The following is a 13,441-nucleotide window of genomic DNA, read 5'->3' on the forward strand; positions in this document are numbered from 1 at the left end:
TTGTTTTGTCTTTGTCCATGGGTAATTGCCTCGATTTAATAAGAATTTACCAAATCTCTTGGTTTGAAGGAAAAACCAGCACCAAAAGGTCACTGTGTGTAACGTTAATGAATTGCTGTGCTCTGCTGGTACCCAGCTGTGGCTCCACTGAGTCACTAGCTCAGGTTCCTAATTACCAGCATGTGGCACTGCTCGGTTAGCTGCTAAGAACTAGGACTATAAATATCAGATAAACTGCAGCTTATCCCAAAAGTTCTAATGAGCCCAATGGAAGTGAGTTTGTCTTTGCTGAAGGGCAGCTGACATCCTCTGCTCCACACACGTCGTTAGTGGCCATCCGCAGAAGATAATGAGTTAAGCCCAGCATGCAGCATTGATTGTGCTACCAATGCTGTGGCAGGGACTTGGTGGAAGAAGGGTCCGTGCGTTTTCACGTCCCGCAGTGTGTGAGTGAATTCACTCTGTTCTCAGTCCCTAATCTCGGACGGACACAGAGTACAGGCGCTGGGCGTTCCGAACCCCCGGCGCTTGGCTGTACGGGCAGCTGCCGAGAACAGCCTCGCTTAACCTGCGCCGTGTACCGTGGGGCAAGACCCGTGGACAGGAATTCCACACAACCAAAGAGAACAGCCCCATTTCTGGGGGAAGACAGCCCCGGCAGGCTGTCGGATGGCTCCCTGGGATCTGGCCAGGCTCTGGGGGGGAGAGACATGTTCAGGATCTTCTCGCCGATGCGTGGCGGCAAAGCTGCTTTCCGCTACCTGGGGCTTCTCTGCTGGTGTGAGGTGAGGAAGGAGCCTGGATTTCGGTCTAAAGAGAGGTGGTGATTGCAGCTTGTGGCAGGCAGGAGGCTTCTCACCGTCATGTCACGCTGTGCGGAGTAGTGGAGCAGACAGGTGAAGCTGCTGTAAAGTAAACGACCATGTTCAGACGGGTCTTTGGAAGGCGAAAGGTGCGAGTCAATCCAACCGCTAGTCCTCGCGTGTCTCGTGTGCTGGTGGTCGCTGGCTGTGGGGTCTCACAAGCAGTTCCGCGGCAGTGGTGGGTTTAGGATCAGCAGCCAGAGTTTGCACGGGAGAGGAGGAAAGGAGAAGCGCAAGCAGCGTGCCCCTGCTCTCCGTCAGCGCGTCCCTCTGCACGCTCCAGCCCTCAGGCACTCTGCTTGCTCCCGTCCAGGTGCCCCTGGGGAACCTCGCGCCGCTGCGTGGCCTCGTGGCGCCTCTGGCCGGCCTCCGCGGGGCCATGAGCTTGGATGCGCCCAGCTCGGCGGACTCCAGCCTCGTGGCCAAAGGAGGGATGCAGGTAAGGTGCTGTCTTCTCTGGGACCGTGCCCTGCAAAAGTCACAGGCGTGGTGGTGCTGAGAAGCTTCAATGACACTATTTGTGATCTCTCGTCAGCTTAGAAAGGCTTTTGTCTGTTAAAAAGCTGTTTCCCTACTCTGTCTTTCACTACGTGTCTTGTCTTTTGTTATTTCTAGGGAGCCCAGTGCTAAATTTGTGGCGAGCTTTCTTCTGCTCTGTCAGGCAGATTTAAAGAAAGAATTGTTTCAATTACTGTTGGGAGGGGAAGAAGTCTGTTAAGTTCACTTTAGTAGAACTTTGATTTGTGTCCAGATGAGGCAGGACATACAGTACAGATAATGTAATCTAATCAGTAATATTTTCACTCAACTTTGAGACTAAAAAAATGAAAAGAACAATTTTCTGGATGAATGTAAGGTTTACAATCACATTGAATGATTATTTATAGAATGTGACCTTTGGGTCAACAAAACAAAGTCTTAAGTGGTAACAAACTGATCTTTTAAAGGAAAACAGTGTATGTGCAGAACATTATAGACCTCCTCACCTTCACCGAAGGTTTTCTTCTTGCTGAGTCAAGTCTTGTCCGTGGGAATTTCAAATCCTTTGCTTTATTACGGTCTCGAGTGATGAGTGTTTTGAGGCACGGGCAGGTTTTGCAGATGGGCTGCTGGAGGACCGGAGCCCCTTTGGCGCGAGGGAGAGCGCGGCCTCGTAAAGAACGTGTCGTGTCCCAGCGGGACGTGGCTCTGGCAGAACAGGGGTAGCAGCGTCTTCCCGAGCACCTGCTCGGAATTCAGCAGCTCCCCTGCTGCTGGCCAGCGTCTCGGCGGATTTGTGTCTCCCCCTCCTCCCTGGCTCTCCTCTCACCTCCCTTTCTGACTTCACAGCCTGCAGAGACCTGTAAGCCCACCAGCCACACCAAGAAGTTGCTGAGCTTGGTCTGCGAAGAGCAGAGTTCCTTGAATACGGCAACCCTGGATAAAGGGAGAAATGAAGAGGACGAAAGCGCGGATGAGGTACTTTGTGTGCCTTGTTTCTTCACGTGTCTCACTAACCGTAGCGCAGGCAGCCTCCAGCAGTGAAAACTGCTGCTCCCCTGCTAATAGCTGGTTGGCCGTGGTCATTCCATTTGACTCCAGGCCTTAATTTGTGCTGCATTTCCTCTGTGTTTGGTCAGCAAAAAGCATCTAATCCTGTTTTCTCGTTGTTCTTCCTATAAATCAACATCTGACGTGATGTATTTCCAAAAGGCTGTAGGCCTGTTGCCTTGGGGCACGGCGATGGCTCTGCCTTAGTTCAGTGACTAGGGCCCCCCAGTCCCTCCTGGGGGATTGCAGGGGTCGGAGCTCAGTGTGGGCCATCTCCTCTTTTAATACCTTTAGAGTCTCCGTGGGACAGCAGTTCTGTTCAAAAACCTGCACATGGATGTCAGTGCCCTGGGAGGCAGCTTCAACTCTGAGGTAAGAGAGCGAGTGATGAGACGGGCGGGAGAAACCCCCCGGGGGGCAGAGGAGCTGCGGTGCTGCCAGCCAGCACCGGGGCTGGGGAGCGAGAGCGCAGGAGTAGCGCCGGAGGGACGAGTTCATGTGGCAACCTGAAACCTGTCTTCTTGCACTGCTGAGAAATTCCATGGTGGGACGCAGAGTGCCAGTGACGAGTTCAGTACCCGCGTGGGCTCACGCAGACATTTTTCTTCCCGTGGGGGTGCGCGCGCTCTGCCTGCGCTTGCTTAGCAGCGATCAGGCGTCGGATGACAAGGGCACAATGGGAAGCGCGTTGCAAGCAGCTCTGGTGATTCGGCCCGACTGTTCATGCTGACATTAATCCTTTCTCGGCACTTTGAAAATTCCGTTCCGGTATCTGAAAGGCACATTAATTTCTTTTAAAGTGTTTTACAGTATTTCCCTTATCCTTTTCACAGCATACGAAAATTAAGCTGTAAAGTACTTTGCTGGAGAATCCATTCAGGGTGCTGGGCAGAAACTGCAAAGGCTTGTGCTAAAGTGGATGTGAAAAAGAAAGGCCTGACTCTCTCGTCTCCAGACGACAAGCAGGCTGTCGGGGCCCAATTCGTCACTGAAATGTTAATGTGGCCAGGAACAAAGAGCTGTCTTGGCATTTCAGTGCCGCGCCAGGGCTTTGGGAATCTGTTATGAGATGGCAATTGCCGCCCAACAGCCGGGCTCTGTTAACCCAGATGGGCGATATCTTAGTTTTGCTAAGATATTAGTGCCCCAGTGGAAAGTATAATTCTTTTGTAGTTCCATGAGATGGCAGTAGAAAAGCATTCCTATGAGCAAGGCTCAGCCCGCAGCCCCAGCCATTTGCCAGCTTCCTTCCAAAAAGGAGAGGAGGAAAGGACTCGTAGGGCGAGCCCTCCAGGGGGGAAATCTAGGCAGTAATGGGATGACGGGATGAAAAAACTGGCTTCCTGTAGCCTGCGGGTCAGGGTTGACCACCTGCATTCAAAGAAATAAGCATGTGGTTTTCGTGACTTGCTGAGGCAGAAGGATGTTGGGTGAGACTGGAGGCCGCATCCAAGATGGCACAAACCTCCAGGAGGGAGGGAGGAGAGATGGAAAGAAACGCTGCACCCTCAGTGGGCTCCTCTGGAGCAAGGACTGAGTTAACTGGGGAAAAGGCACCCAAAAGGAAACCCAGGTCAGATGCTGGAGAACTTGAGGCGTGAGGTGTGTGTAGAAGGCAGAACGTACTCTGGGAAAGGGGCCGCTTGGTTTGCTTGGCCGCTCGGGGGCTTAGCTCTCGCCCAAAGCCAGCCGTCCCCCTTTCTGAATTTCACGGTGGAATAGCCACTGCAGATAAGGGAGACTCTGCCCTGAAATACAAAAGGCTTTGGGAAGGGGCGAGAGGAGGGAGAGGTCTGGAAGCATCTGTGGATGCCTGGGGAGGGGGTGGCAGGGCAGCAGAGGTGACCCCTGGTGCAGCGCTTGGGAGGTTCAGAACTCTGCCTTCTGTACAGGTCAGGCTCAGGGTAAACGCTGGGCGTCGCGGGGTCCTTTGTGTGGTGGGAAATTACCGTGCAAGGCTGCTTCACCAGATGGAGAGGTGTGAAAGGGAGCTGCCTCCGTAAATAAACATTGCGCAACACAGCTTGGGTGTCGCTGCGGAGATGTACGGGCGGGAAGCAGCGCTGCTGGTTCCCAGGGAACAGGCGCCCGTAAAATTCCGGTGCAGGGAGGGATGGCTAGTGAGAGCAGAGGAATGGCTGCTGTGTTCATGGCCTCGCTCTCACCCGTGCTGGGGGAGCGTGGCGGAGAGCTGCGGCAGTGAGCCACGGCTCGTGGGGAGTCCTCAGCTGGGAAGGGTCTGCCCCAACAGCGAGTTCCTTGGGCTGGCCAGTGGGAAGAGCAGCAGCTGTGGAGCACGTGGAGCAGAAACAGAGCGATGGCTGGGACGATGTTCGATGGGAGCCCCTGATCAGGGGTCGGAAAGCTGCTCGGCTGCAGAGCTTTCCGCCCCGGGGCGCGGGCAGTGGGCGACACGCAGGGCAGTGACATGCGGGGCAGTAACCAGCCGCGGGCGGGTGGCCCTGCCAGCTTGGGAAGGTGGTGTGGAGACTCGGGCTAGCGGATGTGTCACCCCCTCCCTTAGGAGAACAGCAGAGCAGAGGAGGAAGAGTGTGGCAGCTGGTTAGCTGCTGCACCTGATGCCCAGCACCCGAGGAGGCCTGCAGAGGAAGCTGGCAGCCCAAGAGAGGTGACGAGTTGCTCTGACGTCACCGTCCTGCTTGCACGATGTCACTGAAGCTCTGCGTGCAGTAGGCAGCCTCTGTGCTGTGCATCTGATAGTTGCTTGGGCTGTTTCTTCTGCTGGTGAAAGTAGCACATGTGCCCGGAGAGGTGTAAACTTGGAAACTGAGGGCAAATGCTGCCCAGGTGAGGTCTGGCAAACCTACACCCTCTCTGTGCTTCCGTGCCTGAGAACTGCCTGAAATCAGGGAGCAAGGGGAACGCGTCACCTTTAAAGGCATTCTGTACGCAGGAGGAGGTTTTTGCCTCTTTTTTTCCTTTTAAAGGTGGAAAGCATGTGAAGTTTTTTGTTGTAATCTCTCATGTTCTTAAAGTCCAAAGAGGTGCTATAGTCATCCTGCTTCCTGAGATGAGCAGGGTTCAGTTTCAGTGGTGGCTGCTCATCCTGATCGTTGAGCTCTGGATCAGACGCCTCTCCGAAACCCGGCCCCGTTGGTAGCAATGTGCTTTTCTCCAGACCTGCGCTGCTCGCTGGAGGTCTGGAAGTAATGATTGCAAAGGCAGAAATCTCACATTAGTCAGTGTCACTCAGCTGCAGGTAATATGTGTCACAGCTTGTGAAAAGATCAGCTAAAGCCAATTATAACCCGTCGGACTCGTCCTAGCTCCGAAATCCATAGAAAATCCACAGGCTGTTTTTGCACAAGGAAAACTTGCCTCCTCTTCCCCCTGTGTGTCCGATGGGCACGGTTCCCCCTTCCGGAGAGTCGCGCTTGGCATCACTCAGGTGGAATGTTAACAAAAGCGTTCTCTGTATCTGTCCTTAAAGTAGGATTCTACTGGCTAAAGAAACAATTCTGGGATATTTTAGTAACCGAGGTAGACTTGCCTGGAGAGAAGCCTTTCTGTGCACACAGTATGATTGGATACATCGGTGTATTCTGTTGTGGTGTGTGTGCTCCTGGAAGGGAAATACCTGTGGACAGTTTTCAGGCAGAAGAGTCCTGCCTGCCCTCACTTAGTGTAAGTTTTCCTGGGTGCTGTTGGCCCTCCTGGAGGGAGGTCCCCAGGAAAGCTCTAAAGCCTAAGGGGAGCACAACTTTCCAGACACCCTAATCTCCGCATAAAAGGAAGCAGGAGGTCTCCTCCGCTGGAGTAACGCTAAGGAAATGCCGCTTGCACGTGTTTTTGTGGGTCCTGGCACGAAGGTGTTATCAAGGCCTTTGCAGAGCCCTGGCTAGTGGTGCAGTGGCACTGGTGAAGCCCTGCTGACCAGGCACCAGCTGGAAAGGGGCCGTAAGCTTTCATTTCTTCCTCGGCGGATTGGAGGTGAGGCTCTGAACTGCAGGTTTTTTGGAAAGTACCCAGTGATTAGATTTCTCTGTCCTCCTCTCTGGTCTGATGGATGGCTCGCTCAGCCCTGAGAAGGTCTCTCAGACAAATGACGTGCGAGGAGACGTTCTTTCAGTTTGCCGCAGCTCCGGGTTTAAAGCTGACAGCATTCCAGTTGCACTTTGATAAAAATACATCGTTAAAATATGCGGTCTGTGTATGGTACATGCTGTACACAGGATGCAGCTAATGTTTGACAAGACACCACAGCATTAATAAAACAGTGAGAAAGTAGGACGTGCTAGCAGTTTTGTTTGCATACTGATGAGGGAACCTTTTCCTGCTTCCTCCTGGCTATTGCACGCTTTATTGTGAGTTTTGTGGACCTCCCCACTGCTGGGAGAGGCAGCGAACCTTTGGGTGACTAAGGTTTAATTCGGGGTTGATTTTCCCCAAGGCCGGGGGGTGCTGCCGTTTCTCGGTCTAGGGGCTTAGCTGGTCACGGTCTCGTTCTGAGCTCAGAGCGGGGGCTTAAATCGGTGCCTGCCCTCGTTTGTCCTGCCGGAAGGTGGAATGATTGCATCTGCCTACTCTTCTCTGCTTATAATTTCAGGCAGAAGTTAAATGTCCAGTAATAGTCCCTTGCAGGTTTGTGTCTCTGGCTGGACAGAGCCAAGGGGGTCTGCTGCAGAGCGTGTAGGCTGCTCCCGGGACGGATGGGCCCTGTAGCAGCCACTGCTAACCCTTAGCCACTGAGACCCTGCGAATAAAAAAGCAACAGACTGAAAGGATAAAAACTCTGAGCCCAAGAAATGAATGTGTTTATCTTCATGAAATTCCTAGACCGTGCAAGGGACTGCATGAAACAAAATCAAATGGGTCTTGAAGTCACCCAAAGCTTTGCCCTTTTGCTGCTTGCTGTAGGAGAACCCGTGCTATTTCTGAGCCCTGCACCCCCCCAGAGAGGGGGTAAAGCATGTTGTAGCTATAATTGTGTTTGACTTGCTGCCTAGAACGAGTCTTTAAAATCAAGACACACTGAAGAAGGGCAAGAGTCTTCCTTGGCTTCTGACGCTGCGTGCCCTCCGACGCCAGCTCACGTCCTTCCTGGAGACGCTGACAGTAGCCTGTCTGGCCAGAGCAAGGAGGACTCCGCTGGGAAACTCACTGGCAACGAGCTACTGGGCAAGCAGGATGCCGAGGTGGAAGGTGACATCTCTGCAGCTGATGAGCTGCCACAGTCTCTGGAGGAATGGAGCGCAGCAGGGACAGATGTGCCCAGCGGTCCTGGGCAACCTGCAGTCGCATCTCCAGCTGCCGAAGCCGCCGAGGCGGATCAGCTGGCCAGCCTGGCTGCCACCGTCGACACTGTGTCTGTTGGTGAAAAGATAGTGAATGAAATGAGGGAAGAAGCAGCAGCTGATCTGAAAACAGACAGCAGGCTGGATGCTGGCAAAGTAAGAGACCTGCCTGCGTGGGTTGGGTTCGGGGTGGAAGCTGCTGTGGCTGCTCCCGTTGCTTTGTAAGGCCCTGATTCAGGAAAGCTCTCCGAGCACTGGCTTGTTTCTGTTACGTCAGCACAGGAGCTCTCCTAGTCAGCAGGATGTTCCTGGGGGGGCACAAGTGCTCTCCATGCCCCGATCGGCGTCCTCAGTGCAGAGCTAGGAAATCGTTCTTTGATGCACACACAAAGTGCTGTCCAAAGCAACTGACAGGCAAAAACCCTGAACTGTGAGGCATGTTTCAAGTCTTGGAGGAGAAATAAGTCTCAGCTTTCAGTGCCGCCATCTGTACTAGGCAAGCAGGTTTTATAATGAAGTTCGCACCAAGCCCAGCTGTCCGCGCTGCTTTGTTTCTCTCCTTCTGTTGTTTCTCTCAGCTTATGCAGAGATGGGGCAAAAGTGTAAAGTGAGCTGCCAGCTGTGACATTTGCAGCTCCGTGGAAGGATGCGACGGGGAGGTGCGAGGTTAGAGTGGGGAAGGACGGTGCCTCGGGGCTGGCTCCAGAGCTGTAGCTCGAGCCCATCGAGCGTGGTACCCTCCCGCCCGCCCTCCGCTTTTCTGGCACTCGCTGGGAGGAGAACTGGCAGAGAGACTGCAGTCAGGGCGCTTGATCGAGCGGCCTCTGGCAGGAGAAGAACCGTTGCCACGAGGTGCAGATGGGTTCGTGGCCTGGCCCCTGCAGCTGGGGTGCCAGACAGACACACACTATCCGCTCTCGGGCTGTGTCTTCCAGAAACGTTAGAATATGAGATCTGATAAACTGTCTCTTTCCAATCTGGCTTCCTTCCTGCTGATTTTGATGATTTTTCTAGTTCCACTGATGCACAGTGTCTTTAAGAAATGATAAGCTATAGAGCTGAGCCTGGAAAACATGCTCTGTCCTGAAGAGCTGAATGTTGAAAGCTTGGCTTTGACGAACACTTAGGCCCATGCTTGCCTTTCGCGCGCCTGGGCAGCGCTGCTGAAGTCAGCAGGCGACGTGGTGTTCACGCTGAACGCCTCCTTACGGGCGCTGGGCACAGGAGTCCTCGCTGTGCTTCGGCCTGGCAGCGTGTGCTTTAAAGTCCTTTAGGACCACGGTGTGTCCTGTGGCTCTACCCGTTTGTGTGGTGGGTTTGGGAGTTCTCAGAGCTGCAGGGATCCTCGCAGGAGGAACAGTAAACAAGTGCCTTTTGGCAGGGGCATTTGAAGAGCACTTCTTTGCCCTCCCAGCACTATCTCCTGCCCCTGTTCTCCTGTGAAGTGGTGTTGTGTGCTTGTCTTGTGGGTCACACCCTCAGTGTTTTTCCCATGACGTTTAGTCACCTTTTCCTCCCTGTGTCAGAGAGAGGCCAGATTTGTCTTCCCAGTATTGGTTGGCATCGTGTTGGGGGTGCCTGGGGGAAGCTGTGGAGGTAAGGCATGAACTGCCTGTAATGCATATCTCCCCTCAGGTTTCAGAGGCTTCTGAGACCAGCGACTGTGGGGAAGACTTGCAGGTCTCTAACTGCTCGGACCATGAGCTGATTCGGCCTGTGGTGAGTCACTAGAAGCTCCCTGTCCCTTGGGTGGTGGAGGCTTTGCGTTCCTCGGGGAGCGTGCAGCCAGTTAACGCCCTGCCCACCCCTCGCAGCCCGGCTCCTTAACTGCTAAGCAGCGACCTCACAGCCGTTGCACAGGGCAGCGGCGTCACCCTGCACTTAGCAGGTTCTGTCTGTGGGTGAGGTAATATCCCCGGAAAAGTAGGTCACCTGGAGCTGGGACTGTGTTCAGATAATTGCAAAAAGGGAAATAATAAGCAATGTAAAAATCTTGCTTGAAGGGACACAGCAGTTTTTTCTACGGGGAATCTGCATGGCCAGGAGACCTGGCTGCTGACGGTCCCCAAGGGAGACCGTGCGGGAGGGTAGCCCTGAGGTGGGGGGAGATGCCCATCAGCATCTCTTCATCTCCACAGGAAACTGCCATTGCCATCTGGCAGCGGGAGCAGAGGCAGCATGGCCAGCAAATGGCTGAGAATATCATTATTTGTCAGTGGTAGCACAAGCCTGCGTGTTGGCAAGTGGCTGCCGCCTCAAACAATACCTTTTGTAGGGCTCGCTTGTGGGCACGTGTGCGCACGCACGCGCATGCTCACCGTGTGCAGCTGAGTGCAAGGACCCCCCAGAGACTCTGCCAGGAGGGAGAACTATGGCGGAGAGTGAATAGCTTGTGGGCAACTTGCAGGAGCCGACTTTTAGGAAAAATCTGGGGAAATCTGCAGCAGTATCGTAAATGAGAGCAGGAGGGGCTGGGGGAGGGAGGATCTGCTGGCTGTGGATGTGCCCCTGCCTGCTGTGGTCGGTGGCACGGCAGTGGGCACTGATGGTAGAACAGAGCTCACTGCCCCGCGACCCTCCAGTGTCCCCCAGTGTCCCCCCTGTGCCACCTCATGGGGAGGGTTTCCTTGGGCACCGCCAGCGAAGGGAACCCCCCTGCTGCACTCTCCCCGTGAGCAAACCCACAGGGAATCCTGATTTCCCCAGCGCCCCATCGGCCGTCGACCCAGCAGGTAGCTCTGCGTGAACCACCTTGCCTGCCTGCGCCTCCGCGCCCTGGCAAGGAGCAAAAGCCAACGGGCCGCTGGCCGAGCCGCTGACAGAGCCGTCTGTCCGTCTGCAGGACGCTTGGCCGCGGGGCTGAGTCTCGGTGTAGCCGTCTCCTGCGTCCCGTAAAGCTCTCTGATGGTGCCAGTAGCTAGGAAAGTGCTGCAAAAGACTGGCCAGCGGGGCGGTGAGGGTGGGTTCCAAGCTGTGCTGGGGTTTTGCTCTGGCCTCAGGATCTCTGGCAAAACCTGTGCGTGCTCATCAGCTGGCGATCCTTCTCTGCTTTCTTCTCAGGACTTGGGCTTCCAGAGTCGCCTTCCCGAGCAGGTGCTGGATGTGGAGGTTCTGTCTCCGGCTGCGGGCAGCCCCGTGGGCAAGGTGAGCGCTGTGTGTGTGAGCAGGACCACGCTGTCAGCGGGCAGCGCAGGACGCTCAGGTGTGCTGGTAACTGGGTGATGCCATTGGCACGAGGCTTTGCGGAGGCAACCAGGAGCGATGTGTGAAGTGTCAGGGATTAGAGCAGCGCTAATTGCTTCTTCTGCAGAGGTGAGATGCGGGTAGCTACAGAAAGAACATAAACTTTGAGCAGAGGTGGCCTGAGGGGTGCATGCCTGCAGGCTCACATGTGTGCCTTCCTGCCCCAGTACGAGTGGAGATAAATGGCTTTCCTGGGGAACGGGGGAAGCAGAGTCTATTTTACTTTCTTCTTTTGTGAGTATATCTGTCCTTTTCTTTCTCTTAAGCAGATGGAAAGGATTTGTGTAACAGAACACGATAGCATAAATGGGAAGAAAAGGAGGTTAACTCCCTCTGACAGATTTTGGTATAGGGAGGCTTATTTTTAAGCATTTGGTTGTCTTGCCTGCTTTCATGTAGGGGGAAAAATAGGCTCCTTTCAGCGAGTCTGTGGCACAGGCAGCAGCGTATGTACGCGTGCGTCTGTGCTTCCTAAACCACGTGAGCCTGGGGTGCGAGTGTGGTCGGGCAGTTCTGACCGAGGCAGATTGCTGTGCACCTCAAGGCCTCTCCCCGCACGTTGCTGCCTCGGCTCCCTCAGCCCTGGCGCCTGCGGAGCGCCCCAGGCGCCCCTGTCCCGCAGCAGCGGTGCGCGGGCCGGAGGAGCGTGGCGTGGCGCGGCGAGGGCTGGGCTCCAGCTGGGCTCGCTCAGCCTTGCCCTGATTGTAAGCGAGTTGATCAGCGGCACCGGAGGGGACCCGGAGTGGCAAAGCCGCCACCTGTCCAGCAGAGAGGAGCAATCCCGTTTGTAAGGTTGTGTCTGGAGAACACACCTGTCCTCTTGTGCCTAATAATTAGCGTAATCAGATGGGAAGGGAAAACAAAACATATGCCTGCTGCGTTCCGCCGCTCCCTCTTGCTGCAGCGCATACAAATGTCTCGCTGGAGCAGCCACGTTTGGAGTTTGTTACGGCCCCGTCTCGAGGAGAGAGGGGGGTTTGAAACGGTGCTCCCTGCGGAACTGCAGCTGCTCCTTTGTGTCCGTAGGCAGAGGCTAGGCTGCAGTGGCTCTGGCTGCAGGAATGTGCTTACTTCCACCCAACGAGCTTGCCTTGCTTTGCATACATTGGCAAAATATTATGCTTTTTAAGAAAGGCCACCTCTGTCAGCTACGTGAGCGGCACAGCCCCGGGGGTTTTTGGTTAGTGTGTTTTGGCAGGGGCTGGGCACCTGGCGGAGGCGGCGTGGGCTGCTTCCCGCTGGACCCGGCTGCTGCTGGCAGCGGGGGGCTGCTCCTTTCACCCTTCGCTTAACCCGGCTGGAGTGCCGGCATCCCGCGTCGCCGGTCCTGCCGCTGCAGCCGGGGCGTGCTGCAGACCGTGGGGGTGCCCCTCCTGGGGCCCCCCGGGAACTGCTGTGCGGAGGGAGGAGGCGGCCTATTACCCTTATTAACGGGCGTTGTGTCGCGGGCGGGCGAGGCAGCCTCCGTGGGCCACGGGCTGGCGTTTGAGCAGGGCAGAGACCCGAGCTGCTGCAGGCCGGGCACTGCTGGGGATCCCGCGGCCACAAGCGCTCCGGTCGCCTCACAGACAAGGCTCGAGATCAGCCCTTGGTCCCCGCAGGCGGGTGCTGTCGTCCCCTTCTCAGATGTGTCCAGAGACTCCCGCAGCCCGGGATTTCTGGGCCTGCCCTCCTGGGAGGCCATGCTGGGCAGCAGAGGTGCGGCAGCAGCCCCGGGCCTGGGCTCAGCAGCGTTACCCTGCGCCTGGTCCCCCTTGTTCCCAGGAAGATCACGTCCCCCGTTTGCCTTCTTTCCTGTCACGGGCAGCCGTGACAGAGCCCGCCTTGAGCCAGGAAACATTTGCTGAGCTCCTCGGTTCTCGGGAATTGGAGTCATTATTTACACCGGGGCAGGAGGGAGGCTGGGAGGGGGAGCTGCCCAGGAGAGCTCTGGCCAGGCTGATGCGATGGGAGGTGACAGTACTTGCAGGGAATCCTTCTGCTCTCTGCTCCACTGAACATTTGCATAAATTACTGCGGTTGGAATCCTGTGTTGTTTTGGCCCTGCTCCACCGTACCCTCCCGCATGGGCAGGCCTGGGCTCACCTGCAGTTCTCGTGCTCCCCAGGAATTGATGAACGGGCTGCTCTTGTGGGGAGCTCAGCAGGGAGGGTGAGCCCCGGCTGCTCTCTGACGGGGGAGCTGCCAGCTCCGAGAGGGAGGTCGCTGCCCTCCCCAGGTGAACTGGGCGGCGTGTGCTCGTGTGTGCCCACGGCGGGGACAGAGGTGCCCTGTGGCTGGCCGGCGGGAGAAGCAGCAGCTGACTCTTTCATACTCAAATATTTGCTACTCATATTTCAAGCATTTACCATGTCATAACTAAGCCAAGGGCAGTTGCTCGGTGTGGTACGGAGGGGGCTGGCAGCACCCAAGCCGACGTGTTCTGGAGTGAGCAGCTGGAACTCCCTGGGCAGGCGAGGCTGCTGCTGCCCGTGGCCCGGGGTGTGAGGTGGGACTGAGGCCTCTTGTGATTTTGCCCGCAGCCGATGTATCGATTTGATTTACGGCCGC

General features: G+C 55.7%; 1 protein-coding gene across 3 annotated transcripts in view; it reads left to right on the top strand.

Annotated features, from left to right (window-relative positions):
* The window catches only part of CEP164 (centrosomal protein 164), a 37,677-nt gene that overhangs the window by 6,081 nt on the left and 18,155 nt on the right, over positions 1 to 13,441 (top strand). For 2 of the 3 annotated variants that reach the window (XM_074848842.1, XM_074848843.1), the window contains exons 5-10: positions 1,177 to 1,302; positions 2,193 to 2,321; positions 2,688 to 2,765; positions 7,361 to 7,804; positions 9,284 to 9,367; positions 10,709 to 10,792. In XM_074848842.1, coding sequence (XP_074704943.1) covers positions 1,177 to 1,302; positions 2,193 to 2,321; positions 2,688 to 2,765; positions 7,361 to 7,804; positions 9,284 to 9,367; positions 10,709 to 10,792 — 945 coding nt within the window. The remainder of the gene's footprint in view (positions 1 to 1,176; positions 1,303 to 2,192; positions 2,322 to 2,687; positions 2,766 to 7,360; positions 7,805 to 9,283; positions 9,368 to 10,708; positions 10,793 to 13,441) is intronic. The other variant, XM_074848844.1, reaches the window with a different exon arrangement.

The sequence above is a fragment of the Strix aluco genome, chromosome 23 (assembly GCF_031877795.1).
Source record: "Strix aluco isolate bStrAlu1 chromosome 23, bStrAlu1.hap1, whole genome shotgun sequence".
Lineage (NCBI taxonomy): Eukaryota > Metazoa > Chordata > Aves > Strigiformes > Strigidae > Strix > Strix aluco.